Here is a 14,674-nt window from a genome sequence, read left to right on the forward strand (position 1 = left end):
CATCTTCATCGCTGAGTGGGGGTAACTAATCTATGAGGGGAGAGGGGGGGAATCGAGACTGCCGCTTTTGCCCCTCCCCCTTGCTAAACTGGGTTATACACACATCACATACACGCATATCTCGCCAAAGCGGTTTGCTCTCCGCGAAGGCGAAACCGTGTGACAAGGACAACCCCCCCCCCCGCCGCGCGCCCCTAATGGTAGGAGCTGCCCAGCCGGTGTCCGCGCAGGCGCTCTCTGTCTCTAGAGGCTCGCTTGAGGGAGGGGAGCGCAGTCGTTTCTTGTTTGGCGGGAGGGAAGGAAGGCGGCGGGAGCGAGGCGCTGAGGGAGAAAAGAGCGGCTATTTTCTGTTTTTATCCGGCTCAGCCATGTCGTCGCGTCAGCGGAGCCCGCTCGGTGGCCGCGCTCACAGTAGGTGCGTGTCCTCTGCCGCCTCCTGAGGGGAATTGGGATGGGGGTGGGGGCGGGGAGGGGTCTAGAGGCGACCCAGGCCCCGCTTTGTGTCGAGGGCCGCCTTTCGTGCCTCAGCCGGCGAGGCGAAGGGAGGGCGCCGTGAGGGGGCCGAGAGGGCCTTGAAACTCCTTCCCACCCCAACACCCCCATTCCCAAAATCTGCCTTTTATGGTTTCTGTGAAGTAGGTCACCGAGAAGGAAGGAGACCCTGGTAAGGCAAATGAGGGAACCAAGAAGAAAGGAGAAATATTTGTTTATGCGAGTAACGCCCCCCCCCCCAAATTTCATAATTTTAAGTTATTTTTTATTGATAATAGTTCAGCCATCGTTTATTATAATCGCTAATATAATATAATAATAATTCATTGTTTATGTATATATAAAATTTGTATACTGGCTATACCTGCAAGTCTCAATGTGGTTCACAGAATAAAATCACAATATAAAAACACAAAATGCATAATCAAAATAAAAACGAGAATGGCAGCCCAATAACAACCCCACAACCCTCCCCAACAAGCATTTTCTAGCAACTTTATAGTCTACATATACAAAATTGTTTACAGTTTCACTTTCTGATTGCTTCCTCACAGACCACCAGCTCGTTGGACTCAAGGAAGGAAGCGTGGAGCAGATGGCAAACACAGAAGCACACATGATCCAAGCATGTCCAATTCTGATGATAAAAATACATGCAGTTTGTCAGACAGTAGGCCAGATAGGTATGTATATAAAGTATGCTGAACTTAAAGCACAATTAAAGTTAACTTTTAATGCATAGATGATATGCAGCAATTTTTGACAACTGATTATGCACTTGCAGCATACTAGGTGTATACTACACTTTTAGAGGACGTTAAATGCAAAAATTCAAATTGAATTGTTTAATTTGTGGGCCTACTGGTACAGGACACATTTTATTGTACTTTTAAAAATATTGTTTTAAAGCTGCAATTCTATATTTATTGGGATTTGGTTTATAGTTTCACAACACCAGAAGGCCATAAACCCCGTTCACGATGTTCAGACTGGGGAAGTGCAGTTGAAGAAGATGAAATGCGGACTAATGTTAATAAAGAAATGGCAAGGTATGGCTGCATAATTCATTAAAAATATTTGTTGGGATGTAGAAATATTCAGTGGCTGCCTACTACTGATGAGATCAAAACCACCAGAGTGCCTATATTACGCAAATCCAATTGAAAAAAAATGTAATAGGCTGTATGATAACAATTACAAAGTTACCGTATTTTTCGCACCATAGGACGCACTTTTTCCCTCCTAAAAAGCAAGGGAAAATGTGTGTGCGTCCTATGGAGCGAATGCAGGGGGGAGGCACGCGGGAAAAGCCCTCAAGAGCCGCACACAAGCTTCGTGCGCTCTTGCGGGCTTTTCTCCAGGAGGGAGAAGGGACTGACTGGCCGCATCAGTCCCTTCTCCCTCCTGGGGGAAAAGCCCCCAAGAGCGGCGCCCTCTTTAAAGGCTGTGCGGCCCCTGCAGGCTTTTCTACGAGGTGGGGGAAGCCCCCCACCTCCCAGAAAAGCCAGGAGAAGCCGCACAGCCCCTTTAAAGAGTGCACGGCTTCTGCGGGAGGTGGGGGAAGCTGCAGCAGATTCCCTCCTCCCGGGCTCCCTTTGAAGCGGCAGTGTGGGAGGGGAGCAGCTTGCACTCATGTAAGCAGCTCCTCTCCCACTTTCCTGCTTCAAATCAACTACGGAGGAGGGAAGGAAGGGGACCATGGATCCTCCACTGCTTGCGGCTGCAGAGGATTCCCTCCTCCTGGGCTCCCTTTGAAGCAGCAAAGTGGGAGGGGAGCAGCTTACACTCGTGTAAGCAGCTCCTCTCCCACTTTCCTGCTTCAAAGTGGAGGGAATCCACTGCAGTTGCGAGCAGAGGATCCATGGCTCCGCTTCCTTCCCTCGAAGCAGGGTGCAGGGGGAAAGACGGCAGGAAATAGATGCCGGGCAGGAAGACACAACCACACTTTGACCACTGAAAGTCCACCCCAGCCTCCCCAGATTTCCACTGAGACGGCCAGGCTAATCTCGATGGCCATAAGTCAGGCTCAACGTTATTAACTGGACTTAGATAAGCCATGGTTCCCCTTCCTACCTTCCTCTGAGGCTCAATTTAAAGCAGCAAAGTGGACAGGAGCTGCCCGCTTTGCTGCTTTAAATAGTTTAGTGCAACATTTGATTCAGAATATTTTTTTCCGTATTTTCCTCTAAAAACTAGGTGCGCCCTATGGTCAGGTGCGCCCTATGGAGCGAAAAATACGGTATCTACTAGAAACTACTTCTCAGAAATTAGATACAGCTTCTCATTGTGTCAAAATCAACATTGTGAAATAATATATTAAAATTATGTCATGATGTTGATTTTGACAGTATGAGAAGCTGTATCTAATTTTTGAGATGTAGTTTCTAATAAATAACTTTGTAATTGTTATCATACAGCCTATTACATTTACGTGTTTTAGTACTGATGAGATGGCCAAATTTTAACTGTCTTACTTGGATGCTGGAAGTAGATCTTATTCTGAATGTGGGAGCATTGTGATTTATTCCTCTGAGCAGTGAGTTGAGAATAATAATATTGAAAACTCCCATATTCCGAAAAAGAGAACATTTTGGTCTTTTTCATTTGGCAACAAAAACAATTATTGATTATGTTATACTGTACAAAGTTATAATATAACTATAACTTTATTATTGTAAGTCTTTGAGAGACGATAATTGGTCTGTAAAGTGGGATAAAATATAGTAAAACAATTATGTAATGATAAAACTACCCATTTTGGATAAGTGTATTGGTATGCGAGCAGCCTGAGAAGCGACCTAGTAAGCTATATTAGTTGATTGCTTTTTGTTCTTGTCTTAGATCTTCATGAGCATTGCAGCTAGGGAGGGGAGGGTTAATCTTCCCCAACCACAATATCCCTAAAGATCACCTCTTCACCTGCACAGGAATTTATGCTTGCAAAATATCCACAACAGTTAAAAGGCTGTTTTCAATCCTAAATGGAGGTGGGGAAGGGGTTCTAGCTGTGCATGGGAAAGGAAGGGCCATGGCTTTCCAGCAGTAATATCTCCAGGCCTCCTGCACTGAAATGCTTGCTTTCTATTGCAAGACTGAGTGAATCTGTCTTCTTTGTTGAGGGATGCTTAACATTTGGGGAGTATAGCTCAAGTAGGGAAAATAAATTAGGAAATGATTATTATGGTCTGCTTGAATAAAACAATTAAAGCTATTTATTTATTGTAATTATGATTGAAGGATTTACATCTTGTTTTCTAATATTTTAAAGATATTAACGTTATGTGTAGTAATTTTCTTAATTAAGAAAAGGGGAATACTTTTTGAAGTCTAAATGATACAGAGGTGAGGGGGCTCCCACCTAGCATGTGGGCCAGTAATTTGCCACCTCTGAGCCACATGGTATCATTGTAATGTTAAAGTTGTAAAGTTGGTAAATCACTGTTATGAGTGGGATTGTTAAACTGGAAAGAAATGCACCTACGCTGTTAAGTGCTTGGGAAAAGGATAACGCTGTAGCTATTACACGGGCAACATAGCCTAAAGCTGAATGCAGTAATGACGTCAGATGTAAAGGTTTTTGGGAGAAGCTTCCAGTTTCTTAACTTGGAGAAACTGTTCTGATTATGAAGAGATTGAATGGGTCCTACTCAACTGAGTCTTTATTAAATAAGCCTCAATATCAGGTGACCAAGATTTAACGTTTCAGCAGTTAGTAGCCTTATGTAAAGGTCCTGCATCTTCATACTGTAATAGAGTGGCTATGATATTAAAATAGTGGAAATGTGTGCTAAAATAAAAGTACATTTTGTAGATACAAAAGAAAACTCTTGATAAATGAATATGGAAGAGAGAGGAAGCTGTCTTCTGGAAGGTAAGAGTCAAAAACTCATCTGTTGGGTGTGGTGAAATGCTTATTTTGAACTGTACTGTTTTTCTGGTTAGCTATGAAAAAGCTAGAGCTTTCCTGTTCTTTAATGTATCGTCTGTTTAGCCCTCATTATCAGTCCTTCACTAGTGAGTGCTTTTACTCTACCCTTCAGCATGCTTTGGAGGTGGCTTACAAAATAACAATATAAAATACTACACCCAAATATCCAAAATCTTTCGTTCTAGAAGTTGCATAAATCTCAAACCAAATGTAACACAATTTTAGTTTTAAAAGCCTAGAAAAATAAAAAAAGGTATTTGCCTGGCACCAAAATGAGAACTTTTTCATTTTTAGGAAAGCTTCTCAGGACAGAGTATTGCAAAGCTAGGATACCATTACTGAGAGGTGATGACCCACTGCCCCGGATGGCAAAAGAATGACCTTTGCTTAAGATTTTACTGTACAGACATGCACATGTAAGATAGGTACCCCAGTCCTAAGCTGAGAAGCGCTTAAAAGCAAACACCTTGAACTGAGCCCAGGATATTGATTGGGGTCTAGTTAGAATTGGGAGCCACTGGTTTAGTATGATCATAACACATAGCCCCAGTAACCGTGCTTTGAACTAATTGGGGTTTACAAACACCTTCAAAGGCAGCCTTTGTGTAAAGTGCATTACAGTAGTCCAATCTAAAGGGTACCACCAGAGCATGCCAGTGTGATGTAGTGGTTAAGAGCGGTGGACTCATAATCTGGTGAACCGGGTTCGCTTCCCTGCTCCTCCACATGGTACTGCTGGGTGACCTTGGGCTAGTCACACTTCTCTGAAGTATCTCAGCCTCACCTCACAGAGTGTTTGTTGTGGGGGAGGAAGGGAAAGGAGATTGTTAGCCGCTTTGAGACTCCTTAGGGTAGTGACAAAGCAGGATATCAAATCCAAAGTCGTCGTCGTCGTCGTCGTCCTCCTCCTCCTCCTCTTCTTCTTCTTCTTCTTCTTCTTCTTCTTCTTCTTCTTCTATATAGCAGAGTGGGTGGAGGGTTTAGGAGGGCAGTACAGCATCCCACCACCATCTATGCGCATCTGCATTTATGTTGGCCACTACTAAATAAATAGTTTGGCCTCCCCTTGTTCAGGGCTTCTGCCTGAGTGAGGGATGGCTGCCTGCGATCAACCAGCAGTGCAGGGTGGGAGGTGCCTTCTCTCTGCTTCTCCTCCATTGCGTGCCTGCACCCCCCTCCTGGCACCAGTTCTGGTGGCGCCCTTCTTGCACTGGTTCCTTGCAGGCAGACAGGCTGGGCAGCAACCCTGAGCAATTTCCAGGCTGAGTCTCTCCTCCCTGTGTGCCTTCCTTAAAAGTGGGGTGCTCCCCATTTTACGTAATTACACTTTATGAGTGTAGGGGCCTGGAACATAACCCCTGTGTAACTCGGGGGACACCTATACCATATTGTGTTACAGCTTCGTTAGTATTTATATAGTGCTGTTAACCTGTCATGAAAAAGGTAGATTAAAAAAATTAAAATCAACATTATATTTTCAGTTCTGACTCCAAGGAGTCCACAGCAGCAGTGGAACTTGAGACGGATGAGGCTGTTCTGATGAGGAGACAGAAGCAAATAAATTATGGGAAGAACACACTGGCATATGACAGATATATTCGAGAAGTTCCAAAGTATGTTTTCTTGTTTACCAGGAACATTTGGGGTTTTTTTTATAACTTGCTACTGGTTTCATTGCAGACACTTATGGCAAGCATAAAGTATGGCTTGATTCTAATATACTGCCTTCGTTAAAGAATATAGCTATTTTTCACCCATAGTCTTATTTTAGTTAAATTTTTGAATATGTTTTAGCATTTCTGTGATTACTCACTTGAACAGGTCAGTTGTCTTTTGAAGTATACAGGCAGATAATGTTCTAAATTGAAGCATTCAGATATGTGTTAAATTAAGCAACTGTTTGGCTAAATTGCTAAAGGCAATAGTAAGCACAAAGAATGACACTAATGAAGTGAGATTTTGATTAATTAAAAATTACTGTAATTAATACTTGCTCTTTCATTTGGAATAAAAGCATGGCTTGGATTAAAATGCCATGTAAACAGTTTTTAATTTTTGTTCCAGGTGTCTACGAGTTCCAGGGGTTCATCCAAGGACTCCCAATAAATTTAAGAAATATAGCCGAAGATCCTGGGACCAACAAATCAGACTGTGGAAAGTTGCACTTCATTTTTGGGACCCTCCTGGTGAGAGAAGTTGTGACATGCAAGTAATGTAAGTACCAGGTATCTTTAGAGTGAATAGAAACTAATAACTTAAAAGAATGAGGGACTGTCTGTTTAGATCTTAAGAATTTCAGTTATAGTGATCTTCTCCTTAATATAGCTAGGTTTAAGAGAGTTATTCAGTTTAGACTTCGTTTTATAGCAAAGTTTAGCATACAATCTGTGTAACGGGTGAGCTTAAGAATATTGATTTTCAATAGCATTTATACACATATAACTGTGTGACTCAGAACTAAGACTGCCTTAACTCCCAGAAGTATGTGAACTGTTAAAGGTTTTAAAAACCAGCATTGCCAAGCTTAAGTAGCTATCAAAATACAGCTATGGGGCCAGATGTATAAACTTGGAAACCATAGGCCTGGAATCTTGGTTCTGATCACTCGTAGACATTGCTTGGGCAATATATAACTGTCAAAAATGAATAACTGATAATTGCTTTTCTCCCCTCATAGTAGTCCTGTTGATCTTGGTGACATGGAAACAGAATCTATAGGAAGCAATTCTGCTGGGTCACAAGGAAGCTCTCAGGATAATGATGTAAGTACTTTGAACCCTGGAATAAATATTTTGTTAGTCCTGCTTCAGTATCCATTACTGTTAGGGTGCTAGATCACTGATTAACCCAATCTTGCAACAAAGTCTGAAAGGTACCAGCTGCTTGCCAAAAGCTAGTGGACTGCCAACAGCTGATGCACTGCTGGGTTTGTTGATGTTGAACTACCCAGTATCTGCTTATTTTTGTCTCCAAAACTACCTCATCAGGGTACATAGCACCTCTATTTTTTCCATAGGCATTGTAAAACTCTTCTTCCCTTGTGTTCTCCACCTTCCCATACCTCTTCGGTCCCTCTTTTATCTGCCCACCCGGTACAGAATGTGTTTCCCCTTCCTTTAGTATGTTTGTGTATGCTTTTCCCACCACCTCACATACTTGCATTTGTCATTTCTCTCCTCCCACCCCGCCAACATTTTCTGCCTTTAGTATACAGCCCTTGCTTTGCTAGGTGATACATTTTCCTTAACCAGATTGACATATCTGACAAAAGTTGCATTATGAACATTTTTCAGAGTGACCTCCCACCATAAGTTAGAATAATTTTAACTATTATGGCATCGCAGCGCTTTAGCAATTGTAGAGGAAGAGGTTTCACAAACAACAGGAAGTTGATGATCAGTTTTCCTTTTCCATTCCCACATAGCATGGACATTATTTTAAGTTGTTCTGTGTCTTCAGAGGAATAATTGAAGTGTCACATTACAGTATAGAACGTAAAGGTTTACAGGGGAGAAAGGATGATTTGCACAGTCATAGGAAATTAACAAAAGGGGAAAAGGATGATTTGCACAGTCATAGGAAATTTACAAAAGCTGAGATAAACAAAGGTGGTGGTTCAAAATCTTATTGCCATTGACTGCTGCTGTGATGTCATGAATGATTCAATATTACAATTGCTAAGATTTTCTTTACGAAAGACCTGGAGGTGTAGAGGTTGTGGCTTTTTGTGAAAAGTGCAGTGAAAAGAGAATAATTTCAGTAATTAAGTTATAAGTGAAGGTGTGATGCAATGATGGCATAAAAAATGAGGTTTGAGTGAGTGAGTGAGTAGTAGATAGAGGGTGAATGTTGAACAGGAAGGGAAAATGTCTTAAATTTTCACAGATCTGCCTTTTTCTTCCTGAGAAAAACCCTAATGGTGTGAGGGAGAGGTATTCAGAACTTGGGAAAAATTAAAGCCATCTAGTTGCCCTTATGTGCTATTGGATTCCCTTGGCAAGATACAATTCTTTACAGTGGTACCTCTGGTTACGAACTTAATACGTTCCGGAGGTCTGTTCTTAAGCCGAAACCGTTCTTAACATGAGGTGTGCTTTCGCTAATGGGGCTTCCTGCTGCTGCCGCACTGCTGGCATGCGACTTCCGCTCACATCCCGGGGCAAAGTTTGCAACTAGGGGCATCTACTTCTGGGTTAGTGGAGCTCGTTACCCGAAGCATTTGTAAGGAGGACGGTATGTAACCTGAGGTTCCACTGTACTTTGGAAAAAAATTGCACTAAGAATGAATACTCAGGAGTGAGATTTTCCGTACCCCACTTAGAGACAATTGTAGCTAAGCAGTATATGAATTGTTCAAATAAATAAATAATAGTTTATCTATTTTTCTTGTTTGTTAATCGAGTTTTCCATTTGTTTTAGGAAAACTGTACAGGCACACCCACTAAAGTGAGAAGCATTGACCACCTGGTGGAAGATGAATTTGAGCTGGAGACATGTTAGGTTTTGACATACTTTATGACTGCAAAGCATGCATTCTACTGGCTGCTTTTTGAGAAAAGAATGTCTTACTCAGAAGACACATACACCTGAAACTGTCTTATCTAACAATCTGGAGAACTGGAGTATGGCAGCGGTGAAATTGCAATCAATGTTTTCGCCTGACTACTTTTTTTTATACAAAGCATAAAACTTGAGTTATATGTAATTGAGTGATTGCCTAATTTTATGTATACTCAGGAGGTAGCTTTATAAACAGTTTAATTATAGTCCAGAAGATAAACCAGCCCAAACAATGTTGACACACTTGAAGAGCTTGAACACTTGACACATTAGAAGGAGAACTTCAGCATCGGTGCTGAGCTACTGGCTCTTGTCCATAGACAAAGAATATGATAGGCAGCAAGTAGTAGTTCTCCAGTCTGTCCTATAATTCATATTGCAAAGGACCACTTGTTGATAGCACAAGGCGGTGGCATTTTATGCCTCTCGAACCTTTGTGTCCAGATATTGACAACATGTGTGCAATAACAAGGTAATGAGTGTGAACAGGCTCTTTATGATAAAAGGCTTTGACCCAGTTTCCAGGTCCACCTTATGGTGTCAGCTCTCAAGTTTATTCTGAATTGATGCTTGTAAATAGTTGTGTGCAGAACTTCACAAACTTTTAAAGAAGAATTAATGAACAGAACTTTGGAGACTGTTGACTTATTTTTTTCATAATGTAAAGCTATAGACTTTTTACTAAAACAGTTGCTGTTTTGTATGGGATAAGGCATAAATAAAGCAAGTACATCTTTATGTGTATGGTGCAAACACTGTCATGAAAACATTCTACAAATAAGATGCAAAGAGATGAAAGATCAAATTCTGAGGCTGCTTTAATCAGTGCTGTCATTCCACCTGGAAACTGATGATCACAGTGCCAGCATGTTAGGTAGATTTATTGCTTTATTGTTTGGCGCCCAGCCATGCTTCCCCTGCGAGCCTCTGTGGCTTCTGTTTACGCAGGGTGGCTTTGTAGCGGTCATAAAGCAATTAGCAGAATTACGCATCGGTGTGTGTCAAAAGAGCAGTAATCAAGTCCCACACGTTTCTTCTGTCCTAATATCCCTTTATTTGCTCAAAAGTAGCATATTTACAATTAATAACACCATCAGATTCAAGCTGCATTTTCTCTGCGTGCTTCCCTCAGTTTGCAGCTGCGTAACAAAACTGCTTTCACTTTTCACTCAGCTCACAGCATTCCAAGCTGCTTTCATCATGTCCTGGCGTACTTCCCCTGTACGCGCCTCCTCTCAGCCCCGAGACGCAGAAGGTTAACCCGTCGCTACACCCAACACCCCCTCTTGTCTCGCGCCTGAGGGGTGAATCGACCCTTGGTCGTCCCAAACCCAGACCTTTGCAAAATTCCCCATGTCTTTGGAAGGTGAGTGGCTTCATGAACCCATCAGCTAGGTTCTTGGCAGAGGGACAATACTTCAGTGCAACTAATCCCTCCTGAACACTCTGGCACACATTCCAAAAGCGAATGTCTAGGTGTTTAGTTCTAGCCTTGAACTGACCTGAATGCCAAACGCAGGCATGGTTGATTGTCCTCGAAAACACGTATTGGCTGAGAATCCACCTCGCAGAGTTCCTGCACCAAGCAAGCATAGAACTCTGCTTCTCTGCACACCTCTGAAAGAGCACTAAATTCAGCCTCAGTGGACGAGAGCGCTTTAAGACTTTGCTTCTTGGACCTCCATCCGACTACTGAGTTCCCAAACTTCACCACTAGGCCAGACACAGACTTGCGATCCTCAAGATTAGCCCAATCCGAGTCCACAAAGCAAGTCAGTTTGACTTCTTGTGCTGGCAACCTAAGACAAGAGTCTTTGGTCTCCTGCAAATACCTCAGAACTCTCTTGATGCCATTCCAGGCTTGCACACGAGGGTTTGAAGCTTCCCTGCTGAGCAGATTGACAGCAAACGCTATATCAGGTCTGCTCCACTGGGACAAGTACAACAAACTCCCTAGGGCTGACTGAAACACTTCAGTATTTTTGAACGCAGCGCGTTCTACTTGCTGGCTGTCCTTCACAAAACTAGTCTCCATAGGACTTCTCACTCCTGCACAATCACTCATCCTCATTTTCTGAAGCAATTGCTCAATTCTACCTCTTTGGCTGAGCAAAAAGCTTCCATCCTGTGTACGCTCAACAATGACACCTAGATAGGTTTTGACAGCACCAAGCTGTTTAAGCTTGAATCGTTTACCTAGCTCTTTGGCAAACTTCTCCACCTGTTCATCTGTTTCTGAGAAAAACAGCACGTCATCAACCCAAATCTGAAAATACTCTTGTGTTGCTCCTGATCCTCTCAAATAAAAGCAACTATCAGCAACACTTCTCCTGAAACCTAGCTCTTCTAAGGCTTCATTCAGGCACATGTTCCAGTTTCTAGCAGATTGACGTAATCCATAGATGGATTTGTGCAATCTCCACACAACATCCTGCCTTAAGTTCTCAAACCCCGGAGGAGGAATCATGTACAGCTCCTCCTGGAGATCTGAGTTAAGGTAGGCAACATCCACATCAAAGTGGTTTACTTTCCAGCCTCTCTGGAGCCAGTGTGGTGTAGTGGTTAAGAGCGGTAGTCTCGTAATCTGGGGAACCGGGTTCGCGTCTCCGCTCCTCCACATGCAGCTGCTGGGTGACCTTGGGCCAGTCACACTTCTTTGAAGTCTCTCAGCCCCACTCACCTCACAGAGTGTTTGTTGTGGGGGAGGAAGGGAAAGGAGATTGTTAGCCGCTTTGAGACTCCTTAAAGGGAGTGAAAGGCGGGATATCAAATCCAAACTCTTCTCTTCTTCTTCTTCTGTGCTGCACAAGCTAAAAGCATTCTCAGAGTCTCTGCTCGTGACGTTGGCGAATACACCTCCGTGAAGTGTATTCCCTTCCTCTGGGTAAATCCTCGAGCAACTAACCTGGCTTTATATTGCGGCTCTCCAGCGTCAGTGGGTTTCAAGCGGTAAACCCACCTGCAACTCACAGCTTGCTTGCCCGGTGGCAACTCTGAGTAAGAACACACCTAGATCTTTCATAGACTCCATCTCTTTGTCCATTGCCCTGTGCCACTTGCCTGCTTCTTCCTCAGGTAAACTCTGAATATCCTCAAAGGATTCAGGTTCACATCTAGCCACACCTACCCAGACGCTGGTGGCTTCATACCGATCAGGAGGCCTCCTTGTCCTCGCTGATCTCAGTGTGAATCCTGGTGACCCTGCTGCTTCACTGGGTCCAGCTAAATCATCCTCAACTTCAGTGTCTTCCCCCTCTGACCTGCTGTGCCTCTTGGGCCTTACAGCTGGTCCAGCAGGTGAAGAAGGCTCACTCTTTGGCTCAAACTTGACACTTGCCTGAGGAGGTGTTCTAGGTTCCCCCCTCTGAGGGATCCTGAGCTGTCCCTGCCTTGGACTCTGTCCCTGTGGTGGACCCTGTTGCTCTGGACCATGGTCCCCAGCACCAAGTTCCTCTTCCTCCTCAACGTCTGAGTCATAGAACTGCTATGGAATCACGTCTGGATTAGCGTGCAGATGCTTCCAACCGGCTTGCTCACAGAACTCAGCGCTATTGCTGATAACCAATCTAGACTGGTCTCCACTTGGGTACGCAAACCGCCAGGCCTTTGAGCCAGGCTCATACCCTACAAAGATCATTCTTTTAGATCTTGGCTCACCTTTCTTGCGTAGAGCCTTTGGAATAAGCACCCAAGCCTCACAACCAAACACACGGAGGTAGTGTACCTTAGGCTTCTTTCCATGCAGTAAGAAATGCGGTGTGTTTCCTACACTAGAGTTGTACACTCTATTCTGCGTATGGACCACAAATCTCCAAGCTTCAGACCAATATTTCTGGGGTAGCCCTGCATCCCACAGGATCGCAGACACAGCTTCCTGCACCCGTCCTGTTCCTTCTCTCTGCCAGCCCATTCTGTTGCGGAGAGTAAGGAGCGGTCAGTCTGTGGCTAATCCCCTTCTCCCTAAAATCCTGTAAAGCAGAACCAGTGAATTCAGAACCTCTGTCACTTTTAAAACCACGAACTTTGGTGGAAAAGGTTACCTCAACTGCGGTGATCCAATCCCTGATCATTTTAGCCGCCTCCCCTTTCGTTTTCAGAGAGAAGGTCCAAGCAGACCTCGAAAAATCATCAATCAAAAGCAGAGAATACTTCGAACCTCCCAGTGACTCAACTGACATGGGTCCACACAAATCTGCATGAATTAATTCAAAGGGTTGTGTGGTCTGCCTCTCTGATTTTGGATATGAGCATGTCACAATTTCCGCCTGTTTACATGCATTGCAATCTAAAAATTTGTCACAAACATTAAATTTGCACGCTTGTGTCAGCTCTAGTGCTTTCTGGAGATATCTCCAATTCAAATGGGCGAAGCGTCGGTGCCAAATATGTGAACAACCATGGTGGGGCGCTACATTCACACATTGACCCTTCGCATCTTCGATGTCATCCTCTCCTATGGAAAAAGGCACATTTACAGCAAACAAATTATCTTTAGACTGCACTGTGTACACGTGTTCCCCATCCTTGGAGAATTCACATTTGTCACCTGCAAAAGAGATATGAAAACCATCAATAAGTAGATCATACACACTTAACAAACAGTTAGTTAAACTGGGCACTGCATAAGCTTTGACTTCATGCTTAAGGAAAGGACAGAAGAAAAGGCCTGTCTCTGTTAGTCTTTTTCTGCTTCCATCTGCAATCATCACAAATTTCTCAGTTTTTACTGTCCTGCAATTCCTCAAAAGACCAGGAGATGGCACCAACGAGTTTGAGGCACCACTGTCGATTATTACAGTGAGAAAGTTTTGTTGTTGACATGCCTGGGTCGCCATGGCAACAATCTCCTTGCTAGCCCCCTCCTTTGGGCTTCTGCAGATGTCCTCTCTGGTTGTCACAGCAACAGACTCCCCCCGGCAGGAAGACTTGCCCACGACCTTCACAGCTTCCGTAGATGCAACTCTCTCAGTTGCCATGGAGACTGGACTTGTCTCGGCGTTCCCACACAACTCTGAAGCTCTTATCTCTACTTGCTGCAGGTGGCTAGCCTTGAAGCCTCCAGCTCTTTTCAGCTTCCCAGGCTCCGACTCACGACGTAAACAACTCTTGGCAGCTTTTGGAGAAAGAGGCGTCTCTGAGCTTTCACTGCTCACTGCCCCCCCCCACTGCTCATGGGGCCTCCAGGACGTTTTCCTGCACCCCCTTTGATGGGTAAAGGGCTCACAACACTTGGCCTCTCTCCAGGTTCCTCACACAGACACGTTGCAGCATCCACACAGCTCCCGGGCTCAGCAAAAGCACCAGCAGCATTGCTAGCAACAGCAACAGTCCCTTCGGCCCCTGTGGGGGCTCCCAGCTCCTCCCAGCTGTGTATCGGCTCTCAAGAATGCGGGCGGCGCCATCTTGCCTCTCCCTTTCGGATGCAGCCACTTCTCGGCCCTTGCTTCCCACCCCAGCTCCACAAGCTTCTCAGAGTGCTAGCCAAGCGGCCTCTGGCCTTCTTGCACCCAGGACAACTGGCACCAGTTGAGCATCCACACTTTCTGCCAAAAAAGCAAGCACACGCTTCTCAACTTCACTTTGCTCTGCAGCCCTCTTAGCCTCTGCTTTCCCAGCTGCATTCTGCGGGGGCTGGACTACGTCCCAAAGCTGCTCCCCCACCAGCAAAAGCTCTGCTTGAAAGCTCCACTGCAG

The 14,674-nt window shown here is 44.3% G+C and overlaps 1 protein-coding gene across 2 annotated transcripts; it reads left to right on the top strand.

The window, feature by feature from the left end:
• The first annotated feature begins 225 nt into the window (after nt 1-225).
• On the top strand, nt 226-9,718 carry SLBP (stem-loop histone mRNA binding protein). Of its 2 annotated transcripts, none has more exons than XM_083502206.1 (8): nt 226-415; nt 1,047-1,175; nt 1,437-1,541; nt 4,304-4,363; nt 5,902-6,033; nt 6,485-6,634; nt 7,098-7,182; nt 8,840-9,718. In XM_083502206.1, the coding sequence occupies exons 1-8, from the start codon at nt 369-371 to the stop codon at nt 8,918-8,920; spliced, it is 789 nt and encodes a 262-aa protein (XP_083358332.1). In that variant the 5' UTR covers nt 226-368; the 3' UTR covers nt 8,921-9,718. The 2 variants fall into 2 exon arrangements, with proteins under 2 accessions (XP_083358332.1, XP_083358333.1); XM_083502207.1 differs by lacking the exon at nt 226-415 and adding an exon at nt 581-664.
• Nucleotides 9,719-14,674: the final 4,956 nt, after the last annotated feature.

This window comes from Podarcis liolepis (genome assembly GCF_965112155.1).
Source record: "Podarcis liolepis genome assembly, chromosome: 5".
NCBI classification, from domain to species: Eukaryota; Metazoa; Chordata; class Lepidosauria; order Squamata; family Lacertidae; genus Podarcis; species Podarcis liolepis.